Raw genomic sequence first — 26,144 nt, 5'->3', positions numbered from 1 at the left:
AAAAAAGTAACAATAAAAACTGACATCTTGAGGTCCTCAGTTGTTAGCATTCCCTGCCACAAATGAAGTGAGGAAGAGGAAATAGAAGTAAATTCCATCCTTCTGTCCACGTCTTTCATTTCTGGAACATTCACACAACAAGCACTAAACTGATTTCACTATTTGGGGATTACAGTGCGTCCTCGCGCATTTGTGCATCAAAGCTCGCGACTTCACCTCATTGGAGATTTTTGGTAGGCAGTCACATGATACTGTACAAGTATTCTATTGGCTGACGGCATCCGGAAGTGGGCTATGTTCCATAAGTCTCGGACTTGCATGAAACACAAAAGTGCTTTAAACAATCGATGAGAGTGTGGGAAAAGGTCATACAGATCAAAAGTGGTTTAATATCAGTATGGGGAGGGTTACTAAAAGTTTCAATTACTGTAAATAATAAGATAAATAGTTTGTCGTTCTGTCGCGGAATTCGTTAATCGCGTGTGGTTCCTGGAACGCATTACCCGCGAGGAATGAGGGCTCACTGTAGTTTTATTTTTCTATTTCCATAGTTACAAGTTGGACTCTGGATTCTGGTGGTTGGCTTCCCTTCTGGAACTGATTTTGAGTGCTATTCAATATTTTCCACACAACTTCTACACACATCTGAGTACTGAAGTGGTGCTTTTTGCAATTAGTGAACCTAATTAGATTCCTTTTTTTTAAATCCATGGTTTCAAGTTGACTTTAGGTTGTTGCTGTGAGTGGCTTAGGAGCGGTTTTCTGGCGCCTTCTATCATATTCATAATTCAAAAACTGCTTGTTTTTTTTTTTTTTTAAGTATCACTCATGTATTAACAGGTTATTAAACGTTTTGCGTTAGGTGTGATCACAGCATACAAACGCATGAAGTTTTACATTCCTGTCAAAGCCTAGTTCAGTCCAATAAGTACAGAGAAAACACACGATACAGAGTATTGCTCAAATGTAAAAGGAATCAATACTTGGTGGTTAACATCTAACAGCACAAGAGACAAGCTTGCACCATATATTCTATAAGACGCATGACTCCTAAATATATGAGCAAGACACTTGTTATTCCCAGCATTTTGGCACCTTCTAGAAATTACATTTCTTTGTTGATTTTGTTTGTGAAGTTTTCACACTTGGCAATGTTTAGTTGATCTTACAGGTCTTATTACCCACCAGTCACAGGGACTCAGCTGACACTCTTTTCAAACATTGCAGGCATTTTAGGAAGGTGTTTGATCAACTGCTGCTCAAATATTAGAGTTCCATCAATACATCACTGGTAGACGGTTCAGTTTTCACTCAGCATTGCAGAGATCATACATGTGAGAACATCCATAGTCTTCTCATTACACTTTGACCAGGTCGGGCTGGAGTTATATCTACCAGCAAGACATTATTCATTTGGAGGTCAACTTTCGTTTAACCTTTTGTGAGGTCAAGTTCCAAGCAGCTGCCTCTTGACACCTGTGTTTTATGAAAAGCCATTATAGATCTGCAGCACTTTCATTGGACGATCTGAATGTCTCAGTCCGATAAATACTGTATGTTGATCCAAAATTTGCAATAGGTAACTCTTAAGTCATTCACCAGTTGTATTTTATTTGCTCTCACAATGACAGAATTTGGCACAGTGCTCTTGAGGTGACGTTCTTCTATCAGCGTCACATTGTGGGATTCAAAGCTCTTTGGAATTGGTGACAAAGGACTGAAACTGTTTACTACCTGTGATGAAAGTGATTTATCTCCATTGTTAGGTTTCCCACAGTACTGTTCCTTTTGTGTCCTGTATGTTTGCCAAAGGTTTTACAGTGTGTGACCATACTTTGACTTGGGAAGAGAGGCGGTGTGCATTCATGAAGGAAGGTTAGTGTCAGGAGCTGCTGGTGTCTGGGAAACCAGCTAGTTCAGATTCAAAGCACACCGACAGATCGACTGCTTGATTCCTTTTTTCGTCTTGCTTGCTTACCGTTATATTGCTTTGGTTTTTGTCTCCCTCACAAGGACTATTTGCTAAACAGAACAGACAGGTTTTTAACAGAGGAGATGTGAGTAACATTGTTCTCAGCACCCTGCACTCAACAAGGAAATGAGGTACTTATTCCAGGACAAGACATCAGATACAGATGAAGCATCAGATTGTAATCCTAAACTCTTGTTTTGTTCGACATTTAAAGTAGGTCATAACAACACATTTTACTTTATCTGGTGAATCGAGATAAAATCAGGCATCATCTGTCATTTTCTTTTTTTTTTTAAACCCACAGATCACAACTTGGAAACTGAATTGAGATACTTGTGCTTGCAACTAACGATTTTAATTATAAATCACTCAACCTGCAAAATAGCAAACTATTTTCCTCACAAGAGTGATGAGTGCTGGAGATCTTCAGTTCATCATTTATTAAAAAATGTTTACAATATAATCTTAACTCAGTGATTAGTATTTTTTCAGTGCGTTACAGTGGTTGTTGGACCACACTGAGTCTACTGCTCAAATTCAGGTTAACCCCATTCATTTTGTGTCGGTTCCCTGCTATGCTTTTGTGTAGCAATCTCTCAGCCTTACTTGTTAAGGCGTGCTTGCCACAGGCCAACATCTCTGTGTGCAGCCCATGGGTGTTTAATATAAAGACAAAAAGACGCATGACAAGAACAGTGACAGGAGGATAAAAAGATGATCCAAAAAGGTGACATCACCAAAAAGGGGAAATGCACAAGAAATGTTCAAGATAAAATCTTGATGAGCAGTGGGTGGGAGTGAAATGAGAAAGACAATAGAACAGAGATGGAGCGGTGAGGGGAAACTGGCAGCCAGAGAGATAAAACAGAATGAGCGTGGGGGGAGAGGACAGGGTGAGGTTGAGAGAGAGACATGAGCAGAGCTACGGGAATGTGGGAGGTGGAGGAGGGCAGTAAGTCACAGAGTGTTGCTGACTGACTGCTGGAACAGGATGAGGAAGTGGTGACGGAGGCCAGAGGAGCTCCTTTCATAGGTGGGACACACAATGGAGCGTACGAGAAGAGCTGAGGATCACTGTTGAACAGAGTTAGGTTGAGTTTCCACAGCTGCGTTGTTCTCCAGTAGATTTGTGCCATTAATCAGTGTGTGGGCCCTGATGATGGATGGGAGTGACCAGGCTGGTTGTCTGGGCTTCTTCTCCCTGTGGCAGGACAACCGTTAAGGAGGAAAATGTTTGCTGGACTGGAATCCAGTCGCTCTTTAGTTCTTGGCAGCAGGTTCAGGCCCCATCAGTGTGTTTTCATGTTCTTGTACATGTACGTGGCTACAGGTCAGGCATGTGGAGAGTGTGTGTCCATGTGTGACCCAGGCCTGCTGTGTGAACGGATCAGGTTTCAATCTCTTTTCCACTCTGGCATTAACAGGACAGGACTGCACTGTGGAGATTGAGAGAAGGGGAGGCCTTTAGAGGGGAGCAGCTACACAAAGACACATGCACGCACACACACACACACACACACACACACACACACACACACACACACACACACACACACACACACACTGTCTATTCCTCACCTATGCTAACAAATATTGTTCAGCAGAGCCACACCTACTATCTGCATTCAATTTTGTGACTCCTAAAAGACCCTTGATTAAAATTGTGTGTGTGTGTGTGTGTGTGTGTGTGTGTGTGTGTGTGTGTGTGTGTGTGTGTGTGTGTGTGTGTGTGTGTGTGTGTGTGTGAGAAAAAAATAAAAATCAACCTAAAACAGCTAAACAAATTTTTCAGCCACAGATGCAATCAAGCGGTTAATGAAAGGGTATTTGAACAGTTTGCTTTTTTAAAATCTTTAACACATACGTGAACGTGTGGGGAACTTGGAGTAAAATCAGGACCATGTGACTCGAGCTTTTGAAGTTTTGGGGGCTTTAGGGGATCTTTTGTTGGCTGGGATAGTAAAAACCTGACGAAGGAAAAGAGTCCAGTCGCTTAACAAGTTATTTGAGTATTTTATGGCCGACCATACGGTGCACATACTTTCTCTTGTCTTTCTATTCTTAACAAGGTATGATCCATCCATAGTTCAATCACCACTGAATGATATTTTGTGCGTGGTCTTTAGGGGCCCTGACTGTGTTTTCATGAGTGTTTACATCAAGTTTGCTCATCTTCACCTGTGGTAAAGGTTATGATCGGCATCAGCATCCGTATCATTGAGGACCTAAAGTTGTTATTGAGTTGTTTTATGGATTGGAACACGTAATCGACACAATCAGGCCTGCAATTTCCTGATATTGGCCTTTTGTAAGCTAAATTGTAGCTTTGTGGTTAAGTGTACTTAGAATATTGTACGGCTGCTTATGGGTTGGAATTTTATTTCTGTAACTTGTTCCTTGTTTGGTCGAACTGGTTTCCTTCTGCTGCAGGGTAGTTCTTGTTTTTTTTTTTCGTTTGCCATGTTCCTCATACGTCCTCATTTTACATGCTGTACAAGTTTAGCATATTCTCTCCAATGCAGATATATTGCATGTCTTTCCTCTACCCCCATTCCTTCTATACCTTATAAACCTCATCTCATTCTGCTCTCTCTCTCCACCCAGGGCCGGAGGTGATTCCCAGCTACAGCAGTAGTGCCATGTCTGAGGGGACTGTGGCGGATGTTGTGGTGCCCCCAGCAATGGGTGGTCTGTATGGGGAGAAGACCGGTGGCCCCGTGTTGGACTTCAGTTATGTGGGCATTGATGCCATTCTGGAACAGATGAGGAGGAAAGCCATGAAGCAGGGCTTTGAGCTCAACATCATGGTTGTGGGTAAGTAGGCTATGCTAACTTTAGCATTTCAACTAGTTGGTTCAGGGATTGTATGTACTCAAAAAATGTCACAATGCTGCTTGCAATCACAGCTGTATGCTGTGTAAAACTGCGGATATGTAATCAGGAGTTAATCACACACACACACACACACACACGGCTCCACAGTAGGCAGGCGACCGTATCACCTACGTTATCTTCCTGCTGTGTCTTCTCTGATAATGTTGTGCCAGGTGGTGGGTTTTTGATCAGGAATAAGAGACGGCTGAAGAAGCAGCGTCACAGATGAGGTTAAGTCAAGTTTATTTTCAGAGGTGATAAACAAAACAAACCAAACCAACATCAACACTGCAAGAAGTGATCTTTTTTTTTTTTATTGAATTGACTTACTGACTTCATCTCCTGTCATATTGAAGGGATGGTGGAGGCATCAGTGGGTCTGTTTGTGTTCACTATGTTCTGCTGATTACAGGTCATGTGACAGCAATTTAGCATCTTCATAAATTGTTTAAAGGTCTTGGTGTTGCTTTAACCTGAAGTTGAACTCTAACAGTGTGTAGCCCAGTGGGCCTCTCCAACTCCTCTTCATTCGTCTGTGATGTGGAGGGGTCTCACTGTTAACCACTCAAGTTGTTCTTTGTCCATCTTATGGAGAGGCTTTACTTCAACCAATCGTAACAAAACTGAGAGGCTGTATTTTTATCAGCAGTGTCTGATATCTATTTGCAACTCTATGTTTAAATGTCGTGATTAAAAATGTAATGTGTTTTCCTCTTTAAACTCCGTTCTCTGACTGTCATAGAGAATTCTAGAACCCAAGCTGGTGTGTATTACTGAAGGTTACATCTGGTGACACAGGATGCATTAATCCTGGCCTGCTGGTTGTTGTATTTACAGACTGACTTTACCTCTCAGTCTTCTTGCTGTTTGTACTGTCGTCATGTAAACTGATGGCTGTGCAGCCAGTGTTTATACAGACAGACACCTGCAGCCCATCAGCGTCTCAGTCCAACAGCTGACCCACTGGAGTTGACCTGAGTTTTAAATACTGTGGAAAATCATGAAATATTATGCTGTTTGAGTTTATTATGGCACCAGAGGTACAGTGTGGAGACCTGCAGGGCATGTTGATCCACCTTCCTCATTGTCTGCCTGCCTCTCTTTATTTACTACAGGACAGAGCGGTCTGGGAAAGTCAACTCTGATGAACACACTGTTCAAATCGAAAGTCAGCCGTAAGTCTGTGCTGGCCACGGCCCAGGAGAAGATCCCCAAAACAATTGAAATAAAGTCCATCAGTCATGGTACGGACCCTCCACTGTCTACTGCACTCCCTCTGTTTCCTGTCTGTGAGTCTGTCAGCCAAAGTACACCGCTCTCAGGCATAGTTTTTACCCACTCCTTTAAAAGTATTTACTGTTTCCTTTGTCTGCAATGATAAAAGTTTACATGTGGTGTATCTTAGCAGTCTTAACATTTACAGTACCTTCATTCACTCAATTTTTTTTACAATATTATCTTTAATAATGTTAATCTTGACAGAAATGATGCTTGAACATATTGTAGTCTTTGCCCTGCTCCAGCTTCTAATCAGTTCCTGAAGACATTTCAAGCATTGGAATAACAGAATCGAGCTTTTAAATCTCCTTATTGACTAGATGTTAATTATATTGTATGAGAAGCATTGTATACAGTATGCTAGTCCCGTTTGACCGTGTGTGTGTGTGTGTGTGTGTGTGTGTGCACGCATTTTAGTTTTTAATTAATTTTTAATTTACATTTGCATGTTCAGATATTGAAGAAAAGGGAGTGAGAATGAAGTTGACAGTTATTGACACACCCGGCTTTGGAGACCAGATTAACAATGAGAACTGGTAAGCTACCGTTCTGCCATCATGTCCGTAAACAATGACATTTAAATGATGCCAAATCAGATTAGAATCCTCTTTTTCTCCTTGCTTTTCCTGTTTTTTTCTCATTTCGTCATCTGTTCTGCTGTATCATTCTGTCTATCTACCCCTTCCTGTTCTGGGTCGGATCCTCCTGTTCCTCTTATCTCTCAATCTCTTCCCTTCTACTCTGATCAATTCATCTCGGTTTTGGTCCAGCTGGCAGCCCATCATGAAATTCATTAATGACCAATACGAAGCGTACCTGCAAGAGGAGATCAACATCAACAGGAAGAAGAGGATTCCAGACTCCAGAGTCCACTGCTGCATATACTTCATCCCTCCAACAGGACACTGGTACGAACACAGAATCATTCTAAAAATAGACACACACATAGAAAGGCACTTACACTGAGGCTCACAGTCAGGAGGACAGGATCTTCTTCTATAACCGTTGGCAAAAAGACTGATAAAAGTATTCATGAAAACAGATGCAAACAAATTTTAATGATGCCTCACCCTAACATAATAAAGCTTTTTCAACTGCCATCAAGGTTTTCTCTTGAAAAATGGAATAACAGGTTTGCGATATTCAGCTTTTGAAAAATGCTGGTGAAAAGTGAACTTTTAGAATGAGGGAATTTTGTGTTTTTGATGTGTTGATGATGATGATGATGATGATGATGTCCCCTTTAGCATCATCTTTGAGCTTTTTTGACAGGCGGAGAAACTTTCTCAGCTGGTCCTGTGTGTAGACTTCATGAAATCTGTCAACATGTACACAAACAAGATGGCACGGTGAATCCATAAACAACAAATGTGTTTTTTGTTTTTTTTCAGTGTAAATATACTGCTATTATGAGCAGCCTTATAGTTTCCTATTGTCTAATGAGAATATCCTGTTGGATCATGCATTGATGTAAACGTTTACTTTCACTGTGAAGTAAGCTGAAACATCCTGCTGTTTCTAACCCCTGACATTGAATACACACACGTCCCGACATGTTTCTACTTAGCACAATGCCATATATCCCAGAAGAACACCGCTCGTCTGCTCAGGAACACACAATGGAAAGAGGGGCTGCATCTGCCAGGCCCCGAAGCAGCTCCATGTCCCATGTTTGTCCTTCTGGATCACTTACAGACTCACATCTGGCTGTGATTGAACTGTAAAACTGTTGGTTCAGCCTCTTGCTGTTCTGGGTATACTAGAGGGGTAAATTTGGAGGGGGGTGCACACAGTCTCATGTGTCCAAGTGATGGATTCACAATGCATTTTATAGCTATTAGTTTGGGTAACTATGAGTGCAACAGCTGCTCTTGGGAACATTTTAAGCTACGCTTATTGGAGTGCACTCACAAACACACATAGTTAAGCATAGAGCTCCATTCAAGTGTTAAAAGTGCTTGTGTGCCATGGCCAGTTGTTACTGAAGGGCTGGTGTGAAGTGGTCCCGTCTCTGTACCCCATCCAGTTTTTCATGTTGCTCCTCGCTGCAGATGTCACATGGGCCGGCCGGCAGCTGCTCAGGATTTGCCTTAAAAAGTCTAATGGGGGAAAGACAGGAAGGACAAGAGAGACAGAGTGTCTGTGTGAGGGTCCGGGGGCTGGCAATCTATTTGACTGTTTTTTTTCTTGTTCACTGTGTGATGATTGTTGTGAGAAACTTGTTGGTGTGGTGTTAAATATGTGCCAAAGTAAGACATGCTTTATAAAAGCGCTACACTTCTTCATATAAAACCTGCCCTAACAAGCCAGCTTCTTCACTAAACATGTTTTTCGATCTATGGCACGACAGAAATGGATCCAAGAGATATAACATTTTTTAAAAATCCTGATTTTTGGCAGAATCATTTCCTTTTCTCCACAATACAAGCGAGACAACATAAGCGAGACTTTGGACCTCAATCTGTTGAAGTAAATTCACCAGTATTTACTCAGATGATGCAGTAACTATTCAGTTTCCAAACGTGGTCACTTTATCCACAAAACAAAACTGTCGTCATGAAAACGTTCAAACAACTGGTTGAATTGGGCTTCCCTATAAAGGAAGCTCATTTCAGCCACTTGTATCCATGGACTAAAGTTATTCACAGCAAATATATCTGCAAAAAGAAATTGAATCCCTGTAGTCGAGGACTAATGGTGCACATGCTGGAGCATCTCCAGCATCATTAGTGCGGTTGTCTATTAAGGGATAAATATGATCTTATAGCTCAGTTCAGCAAGGCGGAGAGAGTGTCCTCTGCCAGGCAGCTGGCCTTGGATCGGGTGAAGAGGTCATCCTGGAGCCGCTCATCCGTTTTGTTGACAGAGAGCAGCTTGAACTGCATCAACACGTATTAAAGGGACACTTGTTTGTTTGTGTACCTCATTTCACTACATGAAAAAAGGACTGGTTCATGTGGCATTAGGATGAAAGAAGAGGCTCAACCTCCTTTATAAACTAGCCCATAGCACCACCTGCTGTGGTGTAGAGTGAAATTGAACATGTGTCAGAACCACAGAGCTGTGCATGCGTGCCACAAATCATATTATTTTTCTTTGCTTGAAGGAAGCATTTTTTTTCTTGTAAGACATGTGCATCATACTCATTTTTTTTGTTTGTTTTTTTTGCTTTCACAAAGAATTCTGTGATGTTAGAAAATTGAGTGTTTGCAAATTGTGCTTTGTTTGTATCTTAAGGTTGTACAGGAAAACAGTGTTTACTTTAGTCAGGCTAGAATGCACGGAATACATAATCCATACATGTCCAGCAGTTCTATTCAAACACATAATACAGTATGATTGGGTCATTGCTCCAACAGTTAAACACTGTGGGTGAGCAGGAACATGGGTCCTTCCTGTGGGACAGTTGGGACCATCTGCCCTCTGGTGGAAGAAACATGTATCACACATTTAATTCAGTTGTGCATTTCTATTACATCTGATGTCCGCTTCTCATTTCTTCTCCTTTATGTTTTGTCTCTTTCCATCTCAGTCTGAGGCCTCTTGATGTGGAATTCATGAGACGTCTGAGTAAAGTGGTGAATATTGTCCCAGTTATTGCCAAGGCAGACACACTCACTTTGGAGGAGAGAGACTTTTTCAAAAAGAAGGTGAGATCTGTTTGTTTTTTCTTGAATGGTGTCGTCTATCGACCTCATTGTTGTCTCCCTCACTCCATCCTCATGCTTGCAGTTTGTTGATGCTTGTGAAGTTATGAAGATTAGCTTTAATACCACTTTAATCGGGCACTCTGCCAATTTCCCTACATTCGTTTGATGTCTTTCAAGATTACAACTGACAGATCTGTCTTTTTACTCTGTTTATATCTTTTCATAATTGTTGCAGGTTAAAAGGTTATTTTGTTTCTTCTGATATTTGAACATGTTCTCACCAGATCCGGGAAGAGCTGCGAGCCAATGGCATTGATGTATACCCACAAAAAGAGTTTGACGAGGATGCTGAAGACAGAATGATCAATGAGAAGATCAGGGTAAGGGATGATGTTAAAGCTGTGGGCATCACAGAGAGATGTGGCAGCAGATGTGACTATTAACAATTCATTGTTTTACTTCATTGATTCATTCATTGATTTAATGTGTGTGCAGGAGATGATACCGTTTGCTGTGGTGGGCAGTGACCAGGAGTACCAGGTCAATGGCAGGAGGCTTCTGGGTAGGAAAACCAAGTGGGGAACCATTGAAGGTTTGTCTCTCCTCTTCCTTCATCACATTACACTCACTGTTTCCGCTTTTTGTCATTCCAATCTGTTTTGAGCGGAAAAATAATCACGTACCTTACCATTAAAGAAATCAGTTTTAATTTATTCCCATTATTAAAAGTTGAACGTATTCATCTGTTGACCAGCAGAGAAGCAGTACAGTTTTGGATTGTGTTCACTTCATACTACTGGAGAGGTTTTCTTATTTAAGTGTTGACCACTGGAGACGGGAGGCAACAGGCTTCTATCAGGAGTCTCATTTAGGACATTTTATTACACACACACACACACACACACACACACACACACACACACACACACACACACACACACACACACACACACACACACACACCTTCACCTACTTTAATAATTTATGACCCCTCTCTCTCCCTCCCTCCTTCTCTTTCAGTTGAGAACATAGCCCACTGTGAGTTTGCTTATTTACGGGATCTCCTCATCAGGTGAGGGAACTTTGTCTCCACATATCCAATCCAATGATTCCACCATGATTTAAAATTAGTAGTGTTAAAGATACTCTATGAAGAGTTCCTGTGAGAAATTAAATTCTCTGATTTAAAGTTAAATTTGGACCATCTCATTGTCTGTGAGATGTAGGTGATGCCTTCTTCACTGCAGCCGACCTCAGCTGGGTGTGACTGTTTTATTCCCTAAACAGTTCAGTCACCCAGTTGCACTTGAGTAACATTTATAAACCTTTTCATCCATTCCCTCCATTTCCTTAAGGAATCCAGAGGCATACAGAATGTTATATTTTTATTTAACTTCTGACCATTTCCAGTGTATGTTCAGTGTTTTAACACAGGTGGAAGTTGCTTTTAAGACCATGACTGAAAACAAGTTGTGATTTTCTTAAATGTTAATTTAATTTGTTGTTTCCATACTGTTCTCTTATCGTGTTTATATGCGTGTTTGTTTCAGGACCCATATGCAAAACATTAAGGACATCACCAGCAGCATCCACTATGAAATGTATCGTGTGAGGCGTCTCAATGAGAATAACAGTGTGGTGAGTCATGCCAATGGGATCCCAGAGCATCATCTCGTTGTCCATGAGATGTAGGCGCTGCCTTCTCCGCTGCAGCTGACCTCAGCCGGGGAGTGGCTGATCTGTTCTGAGACTTTGACCTTCGAGACGGTCGTCCCACCAAACTATCCACCTCCTCTCAGGTGGGGTAGAAACTTAAAAACCTGCCAGAGGGACTTTCTGTCCTGTGACTTTGGGCCGCTGAAAGGACTGTTCGCGTCTGTTATCGCCTCATTAATACATATTATCCTCCCACCATTGCTGACAAAGAGAGTGAAGAGAAGAGAGTTTCAGTGGAATGTTTTTACCTGCTTCCAGACCCTACCATTAACCCTCATGGTTTTTCTTGTGGTGCCAAACAGAACCGACTGACTCCTATTATCTATCTGTCAGTGCCTTACCAATCTCTCCACTTTTGTTTTTGCAGTACTTAAAAGAATTCACGTCCTAACAGGAGCTCAATTTCTGTCTTTATGCACACGGCTGTTTCACTACTTGTGGGAATGGATGATGTTTATTGCACTTGACCGTTGCCTGTTCTTTCATTGACAATCATGTTGGAGGGGTGCTGCTTAGCATGTCACCAACATGTGACACACAAACAGTCACGGGTCTGTCTGTGTGGTGCAGCCTCACTTAGCTCTGTCTTCATTGTATACGAAAAGGTTACCAAATAGCACATCATATAGATCATGTGTTTAACTTCCTCTGTTCTGTCACAAGCTGCGTTTCACTTTAATTGCTAGATGTTTGTCATATATATATATATAGATGTCGGACACTTGACATCTTTTTAAATTCCCAGTCAAAGATGTCGTTGTCTATTAATAAAAATATCTTAAGAGTGATTTAAGGTGAATAAGTATTTATGCACGATATAAAATGTGAAAGTTTGCAATGTTTTACTCCATTTGTGTGGATCATTCATACACACATTCTTTTCCCGCTTTTGGGTCCATCTTGGTGCCTTATTTATTGGACGTTTGCTATTGTGGCGGCTGAAACTGGAAAGAGAACAGGTCTGTTGGCACCAAGTTGAGCTACATTTAGACATTTTTCAGTCCTTCTCCCTCATTTATCTGAAAAGAGATCTATTCCTCCATCAACCAGCCATATTTTACTCCAGTTTTTCATATTATACCGAGGATGTTTATCTTTTTGAACCATATAGAATCATTTCCTAAGCTGTCACTGTCATGCTCTCTCCTGTATATTCTTCTGTGTTCTGATGCAATTTTTTTGTACTTGTATTAATAAAAAATTTTCCTTAATCTTATTTTAAAGAAATAAAAACTTATGTTGTTAATATATACTTTCTCAGATTTTTTTATTGGCAAATTTTTGCTTTTAACATTTTGTCCTCTCACCAGTATATTTTATTTCAGGAATCCATCAGGATGGAGATTATTTCTCTTGTACTGGATCCCCATAGGACTGTGGGTGTACTGGAGCACTTTAATGGCCAAATGTCATCAAGCTTCAACTTGATTAGTCTGAAATCTAATTGGTCACCTGCAACGTCAGCGGTTGTTTGATTGGCACTAACTACCAGAGTGATTTTGTTCCTCGCTATGGGAGAGAAGGCCTGAGCGCTAGGTGAGGATTCTGATCATCAGAATCTGGACCAACTGATGTCAGGTATAAATAGCTATAAATGTTTGTGATTGGGTATTCCACAAAAGAGGAAATTAAGGGGGTCTTGGTAGAAATAATGGAGCTTTTCTTGACTGTGTATTTTATTCTCCTCCAAAAAGGTTCCCATTTTCGTCCAGTGGTTGTTTGCAAGGAGGAATTTGCTGATCTTAAATTCTTAAATGTTGAGTTACTAAAACACATGAAGAAGAAAGAGGCCTCAGACAATTTGAGATGACTTAAAACTGTATTTTAATCTAAATAATACGACCAGCTTCACCTCATGATTGGGATCAAATGGTGCTCCACGTGTTGTTTTTGTGTTGATCGTGGGTCAATCTGTCATGTCACATCACAAACAGTTAAACTCCAGTCATCCTTTGTGTGCTTTTTTTTTTAATCAAATATTTGCTCAACCTTTAACAAATGTCACATTCTGTGATGTTTTCCAGCTGATTTATCTTCTATCGTCTCCAATGGGAGTTACCAAACACATGCTGAGTCTGTGTCGTCCTAATATTTGACAAACCCAAATTCCAAACATCACATTTCATCGTCCTTTTCTTCAGCCGGAACTGGAGGAGAAGCAGCCATGTGGACACTCAGCTCATCACTGCCCAACATGCCATCCAGCATCTGTCCCGCGGGCGGGCGGGCACCTTCGTGACATCAATGAGCTTCAGAGTATATAAAACTATACATGTGCCTTCATATTGTTGCATGCAACCATAAGCAGCTTTGCCTAACCATTATACAGTTTTGAAAAAGGGACATGCTGATTGGTCAGACATTCGCTGTGTTAGGGTGATGGATTGGACACATCGGAACCTTCTGACAGGACTAAAGGAAGAAGAAGTAGGACTATTTAGCACGTAATGCAACATTTTTTTTGTTGACTTGCTTATAAAATCTGTGCAGATGTTTGTGTGTGTGTGCATTCTGGTAAATGTGTTAACATGTTTTAGTGGTTTTCTGTGTGTTTTTATTGTATGTTTACGTCTGCCTCATTCATTCCCCTATCTAATACTTTGAGTAATTTGCAACCCTTTTCCTCCAACCATTTGCTGTTTCTGTTCTGTCGTCCTCCTCCTCTTCCTCTTATTTCTGTCTGTGTCTGGTTCCTCCCCTGGCCGTGTGCCAGGCAGTCAGACATGGATGGGGGTGGGGGGGACAACTGCATTCAAATAATCAGACTTTATGTAAATCTGCCCTGCTCTTGATTAAAAGTCAGCCGCAAATTCAATTAGCCAGCTGAGCAGAGAGGGAGGAAATGGGTTTGTCGGATCTACATGATGCTAGTTTGGGGGGGGGGGGGGGATGCCGAAACACGGTAACGGTGAGGAATTCAAAATTACTGCAATGGGAGAGAGGCTTTAAAAAAAAAAAGAAGATATATACTGGATTCACAGGGTCATTTTATCAAATGAATAAACTCTACCAGTATTTGTGTGTCCAGTCACTGTCAGTAATACTGTATGCTGCTCTTTGTATTGCATTGGCATGCTGGTCCACACACTGCTGGAAAGCACCAGAGAGAGAGAAAGAGACCTGAAACAAAGGAGAACATCGTCGGTAGCTCCAGCCTCTGGCTAATTTCTGCAAGTAATTAAACTACTTTTAGTCTGAGTAATTAAACGGTTAGGCTGCTTTGATGGAAATGAATGCAAGCGAGGAGGTGAATGAACATTTCTGTGCAAACCTCTGTAGAGAATGCTTGAAACATTTGCCGGTCTGGAAGCTTTGCAAATATGTGGTCTTCATCTGATCAGCTGCTGTAACTGAACAACACAGAAGAGCTGTTTTCAGTTGGACAGACCTGCAGCCGATGTGTGTGTGTTTCAGATGTCACATGGCAACACAACATGTCTGTTGCTGAGTAAATGATAGACATGAAGAACAGGAATAGGGAGAATAAATGGAGGTGAGAAATGTTGAGTTGAAAGTGTTTCGCTCTAGTTTGCAGTGTGTCAAGAGGAAGATGAGTTCCTGCTCCTCAAGAATACATTAAATAAAACAATTCTGAAGTCCCACTGTGCTATTTAAAATGTCTGATGTTCTTCATCTTTTAATGTGGTCAATCATCCTGCCTGATTTTAAAGAATAAAACCTGCTAAAGAATAAAACCTTGTGTGCTGTGAATGATCACAATATGACTCCTACGTATAGAAAAAGTTTTCTCACATTTGGTCCAGAACACTGTGGTATATTAATAAATCCCTTGTGTGACTTGATGAAAAAGGTGAAAAAGAATTATGGTTTGATAATTTCACGAAAAAGGAGAACTTCAGTGGTTAGACATACAGTATTTGCAGCACAAAGCACAAAACAAAGGCTTCACTTTGCGACGTCAAAGTAAATATGATAGACGTGACATGTCTCAGACTTCTAAGCATTAGAAGCTTCAGCCTATATCTGATGAAACCTATAGAAGATGATTCACACAATTAGAAATTAACATGATGAGAATTAACCAATCTTGACTGAGAAAGCCTTTTTATTCTCTGATGTATTTTATTGATATACGTAAGTGTTCTTTGAAAAGATAAGTAGAGGAATGTGCAGGACTAAATGCACCAAGAAAAAGCCAAGTGCTGTGTCTATGGTGTGCGCATCTGTGGTGTGTTTGTGTATATGTATCATCTACATTCAGGCTTTAACACACACCAACAAATCCAATCAGCATGTGTTTGTACCTGGGGAAAATACTAAGTGTGCTCCTGCAGAAAGGACACGCTTTCCAGATTGGTGTTTGACTTTCTAGCCTGGTTTTCCTGACAGCATGCAGATTTCATCAGAGATGGTGCGAACAAAAGAAGAAGAGAGCTTTAAAGCTAGTCTGATGCATGCAGCTGGGCCAGACCAAAGGTGAATTGTAATGGAGGTTAAGGGTAGAAATACCGCCAGACAGAATGATAAACAGAACGCCTGTTAGCTGAGGAACTACAGAAAACAAGTGTTTGAAGGTGCATGGTGCAAAATTGGAGGCTGCTGCTGGAAAAACCAGAAAGAAAGCCATTTGAAGAGGAGGTTCACGTAATAAATTAATTTTCCTCATGGTTGCACATCACTTTCAATGGTGGCACAGGGTAGGGGGGAGTGGGATGCTCGAATAGCCTCACGTACACGACACACACTTTAATAGACACAAATACTTCTATGTACTGAAACAGCCTCCACCGCTGCTGATAACTGGAAATGTTAGATGAGCATGAAGAAGGAGAGAACAGCAGAGGGTGACAGGAAGCTCGATGCAAACTAAAATCTTTAAGTTGATAGAGCATGAAAGAAGACTCCAATCAAGAGAGGATGAATCTGAGAGCAGAGGAGCTCCCTTATATATTCAACAAAAATATAAACGCAACACTTTTGTTTTTGCTCCCGTTTTTTCATGAGATGGACTTAAAGATCTATAATTCATTCCAATTACACAATATTACGATTTCTCTCAAACATTATGCACAAATCTGTCTAAATGTGTGATAGTGAGCACTTCTGCTTTGCTGAGATAATCCATCCCACCTCACAGGTGTGCCACTTCAAGTTGCTGATCTGACATCACGATTAGTGCCCAGGTGTATCTTATACTGCCCACAGTAAAAGGCCACTCTGAAATGTGCAGGTTTTTTTGCTTTATTGGGGGCCTGGGGTCTCAGAATCAGTCAGTATCTGGTATGACCACCATTTGCCTCATGCAGTGCAACACATCTTCTTCGCATAGAGTTTATGAGATTGTCAGTTGTGGCCTGTGGAATGTTGGTCCACTCCTCTTCAATGGCTGTGCGAAGCTGCTGGATATTAGTGGGAACTGGTACACGTTGTCGTATACGCCGGTCAAGCACATCCCAAACATGTTCAATGGGTCACATGTCTGGTGAGTTTGCTGGCCATGCATGAACTGGGACATTTTCAGCTTCCAAGAATTGTGTACAGATCTTTGCATCATGGGGCCGTGCATTATCTTGCTGAAACATGGGGTGATGTTCATGGATGTATGGCACAACAATGGGCCTCAGGATCTCATCACGGTATCTCCGTGCATTCAAAATGCCATCAATAAAATGCACCGGTGTTCTTCGTCCACAACAGATGCCTGCCCATACCATAACCCCACCACCACCATGGGCCACTCAATCCACAACATTGATCCACAGCAAAGCGCTCACCCACACGACGCCACACACGCTGTCTGCCATCTGCCTTGAACAATGTAAACCGAGATTCATCCGTGAAGAGAACACCTCTCCAACGTGCGAGACGCCATCGAATGTGAGCATTTGCCCACTCAAGTCTGTTACGGCGACGATCTGGAGTCAGGTTAAGACCCCGATGAGGACGACGAGCATGCAGTTGAGCTTCCCTGAGACGGTTTCTGACAGTTTGTGCAGAAATTGTTTGGTTCTGCAAACCAATGGTTTCAGCAGCTGTCTGAGTGGCTGGTCTCAGACGATCTTGGAGGTGAACCTGCTGGATGTGGAGGTCCTGGGCTGGTGTGGTTACACGTGGTCTGCAGTTGTGAGACTGGTTGGATGTACTGCCATATTCTCTGAAACGCCTCTGGAGACGGCTTATGGTGGAGAAATGAACATTCAATGCACGAGCAACAGATCTGGTCGACATTCCTGCTGTCAGCATGCCAATTGCACGCTCCCTCAATGCTTGTGGCATCTGTGGCATTTTGCTGTGAGACAAAACTACACATTTCAGAGTGGCCTTTTACTGTGGGCAGTATAAGGTACACCTGGGCACTAATCGTGATGTCAGATCAGCATCTTGATGTGGCACACCTGGGGGGTGGGATGGATTATCTCAGCAAAGCAGAAGTGCTCACTATCACACATTTAGACAGATTTGTGAACAATGTTTGAGAGAAATGGTAATATTGTGTATTTGGAATGAATTATAGATCTTTAGGTCCATCTCATGAAAAATGGGAGCAAACACAAAAGTGTTGCATTTATATTTTTGTTGAGTTTAGAATGTAACTGCTGTAGAGAATCTACAAAAATGCATGTACTGTAATCAAATAACATTAAAGAGTAGAAAAGCTCATGGGTCTATAAGTACGTACATCATGATAGTGATGGTATCACGTTCCCTCCGTTGACCTTAGAACGGACATCCATCCAGCTGCTGCCCCGGAGTTTCAACAATAAGTCCTGGTTGATTATCTCTCCATCTTTTTGTCACCAAGGTAATGGAGCTGTCATCTACAGAGACACTGAGCACAAACACATCACAAGCAACACAATACAGGTTGGTGCACATGTGTGCGTACTTCCTTTTATTTCCCTGTTGGATCTCAGTCTTCACAGCCAAGTTGACAGATATGACAAACCAATCACTAATACCCAACTAATTAAAAAAATCTCAGGACAGCCAGTCAATGGAGAAATGGTTGGAGATCATCCTGAGGAACAAAAGCTTCAAGCTCAGCCCGTTTCACCTCCTCGGCCTCTAATATTCCAAAGATGCCATAAGATTGACTGAAAAAGTAAACCTCTTCATTGCCGTGTGCACATCTGTCTGCAGGGCTCTCAATCCTGCTCCATGGACTTATTTGAAAGGTTTGATATAGTGAAGGTTTAATATTGTATGATAGCTGACACACATACACACTCCCCCTGTGTTTGCAGCAGTCAGTCAGTCAGATATGAACCAATAAAGCCAGCCTCTCTCTGCCTGCAGTGAGAGGTGGAGGGAGAACACTCGCTTTATTAGAGGAGTGACGGTACAAAATCCCTCCATAACTTCACTGTGTGCTCCTCCACCCAGCCTCCGCCTTCTCTTCATCTCTGCTGCACCTCAGTCTCCACTTTGTTCCTGCTGTCTCTGCGTCAGCTCAGAGATATTCAACATTGTTAAGCCTGGTGTATGTTTTTAGTCTCCACACACAGCTGTGATGTTTCCACCCACTATACCGCTGACAATAAAAGCATTAGATGTTGACTGTGGGAGGGGAGCATGCTCTTGATCGATGACTGTCTTATGAGAGGAGTTATATTTAGGGAGCTGATGTTCTGCAGACAAAAAGAGGAGTGGGAATAAGGATTAGCTGTCAGTTTTTGTGTGTGTTTTACAGCAACACCTTGAGCGCTAATTACCACAATATATTAGTCCTAGTAAAACATGTGGCCAAACCAAAGAACAGATTTACCAGGTTATGATTACTGTTCTACTGTAGTGTGTATGGATTCTTTCTCATAAGCAACAGATCATATTTTTATCTGATTGTTATCTGGGGTAGAAAGAACCACAGCAAACGCTTCCCTTGAACAGCAACAGAGATCCACATCCGTGTTGGTGGGTGCTTCAGTGTTTTAGCCTGCGATTGTCAAATTAGTTTTGCACCACAAATAGCTATAGCTAGCTGGTTTATAAAGCCGGGTTTAATACAAGCCTACATGACTTTTTAGTATTTCAAGCTGACTGCTATTAACATAAGATGCATTCAATGATTCTGATAAAGTCATCACAGTGTTTTCCACACTATAAGACATATGTGACAATAAGGCGCACCTTCAATGAATGGCATACTGTATTTCAAAACCCTTTCCATGTATAAGTGCATTGGGTTATAAGGCGCACTGTCGGTTTTTGAGAAAATCAAAGGCTTCTGGGTGAGCCGTACCTTGTGGGAAATACTGTACTAATAAACTGAAGCTGAATGTCCCGTCACTGGATGATAAACAATAAAGAAGACATCTGGTTATAAAGTAGATAATTACATAGAGCTAAATGTGTCAGATGTGTTTTTACATACTCGTGTAAGCGAAGTGTGTGATGAAAATGCAAGGTCAGACTAGCGTTGGATCAGTGTAGCTGCTTAGTGTCAAGTTCACACAAGAGTTTAGCTGTCGCTTTATTTGCTTTACTTTATTGACATCACCAACATCTTGTCATATGAGGTCCAGTGAATCCCAAAGCTGAGCAGCGTTCAGATCACAGCATCTTCAAATTGAGCAAATGATATGAATTCATGTGATATCATTCACCTGGTGTACAGTTATGTCTGCTATATGAGGGGTCATATAGCAGATCACATGGGATCACATTATCTCCGACATTTTTTTGACTGTCCACAGGATCACTCAAAAAAAGCTGTTAATTAAAATTTTGCGTAGTGATGAAACTTTGTTTTGAAATTTTAAGAAATTAAATTTTAGTTTTTCCATAATCCTGTTGACAAACAGAAAGTGAAAGTGAAAACATAACCTTCACAGAGGTGAAAATGCAACAGGTTTGAAGTCATAAAACTGTAAAAGGTTTTTTCCTTATAATACAAGGCATTTACCATATATTGAGAGAGTAGACTGTTGTCTCACACCATTGTATTTATTATATGCAAATGTATTTGTGTCCACATAAAGACAGTTTTAAAAAGGAAGACAAATATCTAAAAAAAAACATCAAATATGAAGACAAAATAAAACAAGAGCAGGGATATTTTAAATATTGCACAGGAGAAATCAAACATTATGATTATAGTGGAACTGATAAATGTTTGTATGTTAGGTTGAGAGAGAAAAAATATCCTCAACCTTGATATGGATCTTCCTCAAACCATCTCCTCTTCATTCCGAGGGCTGCCAGTCCACAAATAAACAAACAGACAAATGGTGATGAAAACAGAACCTCCCCGGTGGAAGTAATAATAATTCCAGCCTCACTCTGTCTCTATTTTATTTCCATCCTCTGCTTTGACTGTAGTGTCTCATCCAGGATGTTCAGGGTGTCCTGTGTTTTATCATATTTGTTTGACCTTGATAGTGTTGTCAATGTTGCCAAATATCTGTGTGTGTGTGTGTGTGTGTGTGTGTGTGTGTGTGTGTGTGTGTGTGTGTGTGTGTGTGTGTGTGTGTGTGTGTGTGTGTGTGTGTGTGTGTGTGTGTGTGTGTGTGTGTGTGTTCCACGTTGGCAGACTATCCATTTACATGGTGCTAATCTACACACTGCAAAAACAAGTGGATTAGAAGCAGCCAGCCTGAGCAGTCAATAACATTTGACAGATGGTATTCTACACACATAGACACACATCCAGACCGACGTGCACTGTAATAATATTACAGCACACACCCCGTCTCAATGACAAAACTATTGAAAGCTCGTCTTCATCGCTCATCTCAGATGAAAACAGGCAATCATTTTTCCCATTTGCTCCTCAATGAAGCTTCTAAATGTACAGGTGACATAGAAGTCAGGAAAACAGGGAAAGGCAAGGAGAATTCCAAATGAAACTTATTTATATACAATTTCCTCCGGGATTAATAAAGTATCTATCTATCTATCTATCTATCTATTAAGGAAGCTTGTGTGTGGGGGGTTTTCTTTGTCTTTTTGATTATTATCGCCTGCCTTTTCAGGTTCCGTTCCTTATATTGGACCTCTGGATTGTGTCATTCATTCAGGGGGATGAGCAGGTTCACAGAGACACAAGAAGAGGCCTTGTTATGCTTTAAAGACGGTTGAACACACTGGGACAGAATGTCAGCCTTGTGTCATTTAATGAGTGGGTGAAAAACCATCATCTTTTTCCCGAAAGTTAAAAATGGATGTAAGTTTTCTTTTAATTTTCCTCTTTTGTTACAGATTTCTTTGTTGACCTGGAGAACAGGCGTAAAGACGGTGAGTATAAGACAAATCAGTTCTCAAACGAATAATAAACAAACCTGAATGAGAGAGTTGGTCATCAACCCTTCCTCCACTATTAATGTTTTGGTGATGAAATGGGTTTTAAAGACTTGATTGGATTCCAGTAGCTAACAGCGGTGATCCCAGTGCTGATTCCTGAAGGAGATGTTGAAGATAAAAAAAACTTGGATGCATTATTTTCAGATTTAATAGTTTTTAGGTTAAACTGTGGTCAGGTTGGTTACAATTATATGAAACTTCATATACCAAACTACTCCAGTAAGACAGGCTGAGACAATTGTCGTTAATATAGATGATAAAAATCAGTCAGGCCTGTGATTATGTCATCTTCTGGAAGGGCTAAACTGCCAGTCAGAGAGACCAGACTGAGATGGTTTGGACATGTCCAGAGAGACAGTGAACATATTGTTAGAAGGATGCTGAGTTTTGAACTGCCAGGCAGGAGGCCTAGAGGAAGACCAAAGAGGAGGTTTATGGATGTAGTGAAAGAGGACATGAAGGTAGTTGGTGTGAGAGAAGAGGATGCAGAAGACAGGGTTAGATGGAGGCAAGTGATTCGCTGTGGCGACCCCTGAAGGGAAAAGCTGAAAGAAAAATAGATCTTCTGGAAGGGCTAAAGCACAAACTGCACTAAATAGAAGTAGACTTACTTATTTCTTACTTTCTTATTTTCCTGACTTATTTCCTGTCTCTGTGGAGCGGTATTCCAATTTGCTTCACCGTGGAGATCAACAGTTGTTGTATCATTACACACTATGGTGATGTTGCCACCAGATCAACCTCATGCCAAATTAATACCATCTCACTCACCGGCCATGGAAAGCTCCTCCTCACCCCTGGAATGATGTGTTTATCATTAGCAGTTTATGAGTTAGCAACCAAACATTATTATCCATCGTGACAGAGCTATTTTTCATCTGGATGATTTCCACATCCAGAATATAATCCAGATCTGGAACCAATTTATACATAGTGGTAGAACATCATGAGTTTTCCAGGCATGGATATTTTTTATTTTGACTGTTTGAACTCTTATTTGTTTTCAGAATATTGGCAAAAAAAGTGACCTGGGATCTTCATCCATGATTGGATCTACTTCAAAATGTAATCAACTCTTCTTTGGCCCGAGATCCACTGCTGCACAAATTTCCAAGAAAATGTCCAAACCGCAGCTTGATACTGCATAAAGAACCTTTAACATGATTCTATTTTCATTCTCCTCGGCAGCAGGCATCTTAATCCCATTTCAAAACTAATATGTTCTTTCTAATGAGCAGTAAAATCAGTAAAAGCTAAAGATGCAAAAAGTTTCCCTACGCAGTTGGTTCATTACTTGAAGCCATGTAAAGTAAATTTCTTCCATAGCCTGATCATATGAAGCATTAAATCTGATGGAATGTTCTGTACTGTATATACAGGAGGTACTAAGTGACCTTTGACCTCTGCCTCCGCTGAGACTCAGGTCAGCTTCTTGTAAAATGCCAGGGCAGGAGAGAAGATGAATGCTGGTGAGGTGCGAACACACAGTCCAACACCTCCGCACAAAGGTGTAACTCCAGTCCTCTGGTTTAATTAAGAGCAGCCCACTTTAGAGCTGCCATCTCATACAGCTAATTAGTCGTGAATGTTAAAATGCCAGGAGTTTAATTAGCTTACTTTTGTCAGAGGGGGAGGGAGAGAAAAAGAAATCACAGTCATTTTCTCTCTTCGCTTGGTTAAACTTTATTATAAAAGCCACGTAGGAATGTGATTTGATTCATCGCAGCAGTCAGAGAGCTGTTTAGGCCGAGTGCAGGGAAGTTTATTGTCACTCTCTGACAATTATTAAACACAAATTGTAATGTGTATAATGTGTAATCTGTTTCAGTCAGCAACCAGCTGGAGAGATTCTTGTTTTTAGACATCACTGCAGACAGTAGTGTCATTTATTTAAATAACTTTCAGAACTTCTTTACCTTGCTTTGTTACAGAAATGCTTCTAACTATTATTATTATTACTATTATTATTATTACTATTGTTGTTGTTGATGATGATGATGATGATGATAATGATGATGATGATGATGATGATGATGATGATGATAATAATAATAATAATAATAATAATAATAATAATCACCATCATCACTGTAGGGAACAAAGTAATAATAAGCACCTTACAAGAAATAAAATATCTTAGGAATAAATGCATTTAAGAAAAGAAATCTCTCGGGTCAAAACTGTGTTTAGAATAAAGATTCCTGGCCGAGGAGAAAAATCTTGAAGTGTTTCTCCTCTCATTTGAGACACTTCTTCAATTCAAGTCTCTTAGATGAGAGGTGAATCTTCAGTTTGACTTTATTCAACAGAGAGAAATGCAAAGTGTAATTTAGAGGGACAGGAAAGTCAACATGAACCAGGTGGTTCTGGTGGTTTTGGTGGTATTATTATTTTTATGAGCAATGAGGACTTGGAAAAACAAAATATATCATAAGTTACGGAGCGTGCCATGACAGTGGAAGTGACGCAATTGTAGACATAACGGTGAATCTATAGCAGCGCCTTTATATAAAAATACAGCAAGCAACAACATAATGAGGCAATATTATCACATTTATTTATCACGAGATCGTCTCAAATCAAGTTATGCTGACCCTCTAAGAGTTTCAGTGGATTGTTTGAAACTGAAACACTGAAACAATTGTTTGATTGTTTCAGTTGATTGCGTTGTTTGTCGCTGGACACTCGTGATGCCACAAATCTATTCATTGACCCGCCCCTTAAAATTGAATTTTAAATGAGCACAGAGAGCTTTCATAGATGAAAGTGGAACATCCATCGAGTGCACAAATATTCTACACAGCTCAAATGGTTACCTGTAAACCGCTGATCTGAATTTTGTCTCTAGTTGCTGTAAAACTCCCTCTCTGATGCCTGGAAATAGGAAACTGTGGAATGTTTCGTTCCTCATCTATTTCCTATCATTTTCACACAAAACCATCTGGTAGTCATGGTGCTTTTTAATTTTTCTCCTCCCAGCAGTGGCTGGGAGAGGGTCTGGAGAGGGTCTGGAACATTCAGCAGACAGGTGGATGGGTCTGGGGTCCATTCTGTGGTTGGTAATTAGATTGATTAGGACTGAGCTGCTGCTGGAGACATGACGACAGGGAGTGGGAAATGGAGATGGATGAGCCTGCAGGGCTGCAGCTACGAGATAGGAATAGTGAATAGAGCTCATCTTGGCTCGCCGGCTGTCTGTCTGTCTGCTGCGGCAGGAAGAAAGGATGTCTGATAATCCCCTCCCAATGCCCAGCTCCCACCAAGAGGCTACCGGACACTGTGCTTCTGAGTCTCTTTAGTGACTGCTTTATAAGTCTGTTGTGTGTTTTTCTTCAATTTGCTTGATTCCTGAGGCAAAGATGTGGCAGACAAACACACACACACACACAGACACACACACACAGGCATTGATGTGTTTGTATGACATACAGCGAGCACACCTGTGCTCGCTGTATGTCTGTCACTCCCTGTGGAGTTCATGTTTGATCAGATAAAGGGAGAGAGAGAGAGAGGCAGAGAGAGCGTAACTCACCATGATTACTTCATGTCTGCAGGCGGAGCTGAATCCACAGCTTCCCCACTCAGGAGCTCAGGACTGTAACTGCTAGGTGTTTTCCACTCATTTCAGGGCTCGCTGGGGAAATTGACCTCCCACAAAATGACATTTCACCCATCACAATCAGCTATCAAATATTTGTTACTCATCAGACTTCATATTAAATGTGGGTTACCAGGGAAACTGCTCTATTAGCATGCAGACTTTGTCGCGCCGCCAAATGAAACGGCAATTAATTCACTGCCAACCCAGACCACAGTACATCAGGGGTTAGGCAGAGCACCGTGGATCATGGCAGAACTGATTGGAGGCTGAGTGATGTTATACCATCTTTAAATAGGTTTTGTACATGGGGATGGCAGAAGAGAGGCTCACGGTGAGATGTTACGCCCAACAGAAATGAAATAAATAAACACTAACGCTCAAGATCAGTCATTTCAGTGGAAACCCAAGTTTTAAGACATGATGTTGTGGAATCAGGATGTTGTCACTTCGGTGTTTACTTATTGTGTGTTGATTAAAATATAAAATTTATTTGAGATCTGCTCCAGAAAATAAATCAACCATCAGACGGGGCTTGATTTGTTAAAGTTGGTTGAAAAATGTTGTGCTCCAGAAGTGAAATTTAGCAGAGGAACAGGACATGTGGGAAAGCTTATTTCTGTTTCATCTTCCTCTTGTTCTGTAGTGTAGAGGGGGGATGTTAGGTAGTGTCTCTAATCAGATACTACCATGGTGTGCTAACCTGAAATGAATGCAACATGTGTCTAATAACATTCATGAATACCTTCAGGCTTTTTCACCTGACTGTGGGGTAACAAGCTCAAACCAAAACTCA

At 41.1% G+C, this 26,144-nt stretch overlaps 1 protein-coding gene across 4 annotated transcripts in view; it reads left to right on the top strand.

Moving 5' to 3' along the window:
- septin9a (septin 9a) overlaps window positions 1-12,738 on the top strand; it is a 64,372-nt gene extending 51,634 nt beyond the window's left edge. For all 4 annotated transcript variants that reach the window (XM_068336007.1, XM_068336009.1, XM_068336008.1 and 1 more), the window contains 9 exons: window positions 4,577-4,786; window positions 5,962-6,090; window positions 6,579-6,660; window positions 6,895-7,032; window positions 9,657-9,774; window positions 10,059-10,154; window positions 10,270-10,366; window positions 10,795-10,846; window positions 11,325-12,738. In XM_068336007.1, coding sequence (XP_068192108.1) covers window positions 4,577-4,786; window positions 5,962-6,090; window positions 6,579-6,660; window positions 6,895-7,032; window positions 9,657-9,774; window positions 10,059-10,154; window positions 10,270-10,366; window positions 10,795-10,846; window positions 11,325-11,466 — 1,064 coding nt within the window. In that variant the 3' untranslated portion in view covers window positions 11,467-12,738. The remainder of the gene's footprint in view (window positions 1-4,576; window positions 4,787-5,961; window positions 6,091-6,578; window positions 6,661-6,894; window positions 7,033-9,656; window positions 9,775-10,058; window positions 10,155-10,269; window positions 10,367-10,794; window positions 10,847-11,324) is intronic.
- The last annotated feature ends 13,406 nt before the right edge of the window (window positions 12,739-26,144 follow it).

Source organism: Antennarius striatus, chromosome 16, assembly GCF_040054535.1.
Source record: "Antennarius striatus isolate MH-2024 chromosome 16, ASM4005453v1, whole genome shotgun sequence".
Taxonomy (NCBI): domain Eukaryota; kingdom Metazoa; phylum Chordata; class Actinopteri; order Lophiiformes; family Antennariidae; genus Antennarius; species Antennarius striatus.
Note: the sequence above shows the minus strand (reverse complement) of the source record. Positions and strands in the feature narration are given on the sequence as shown.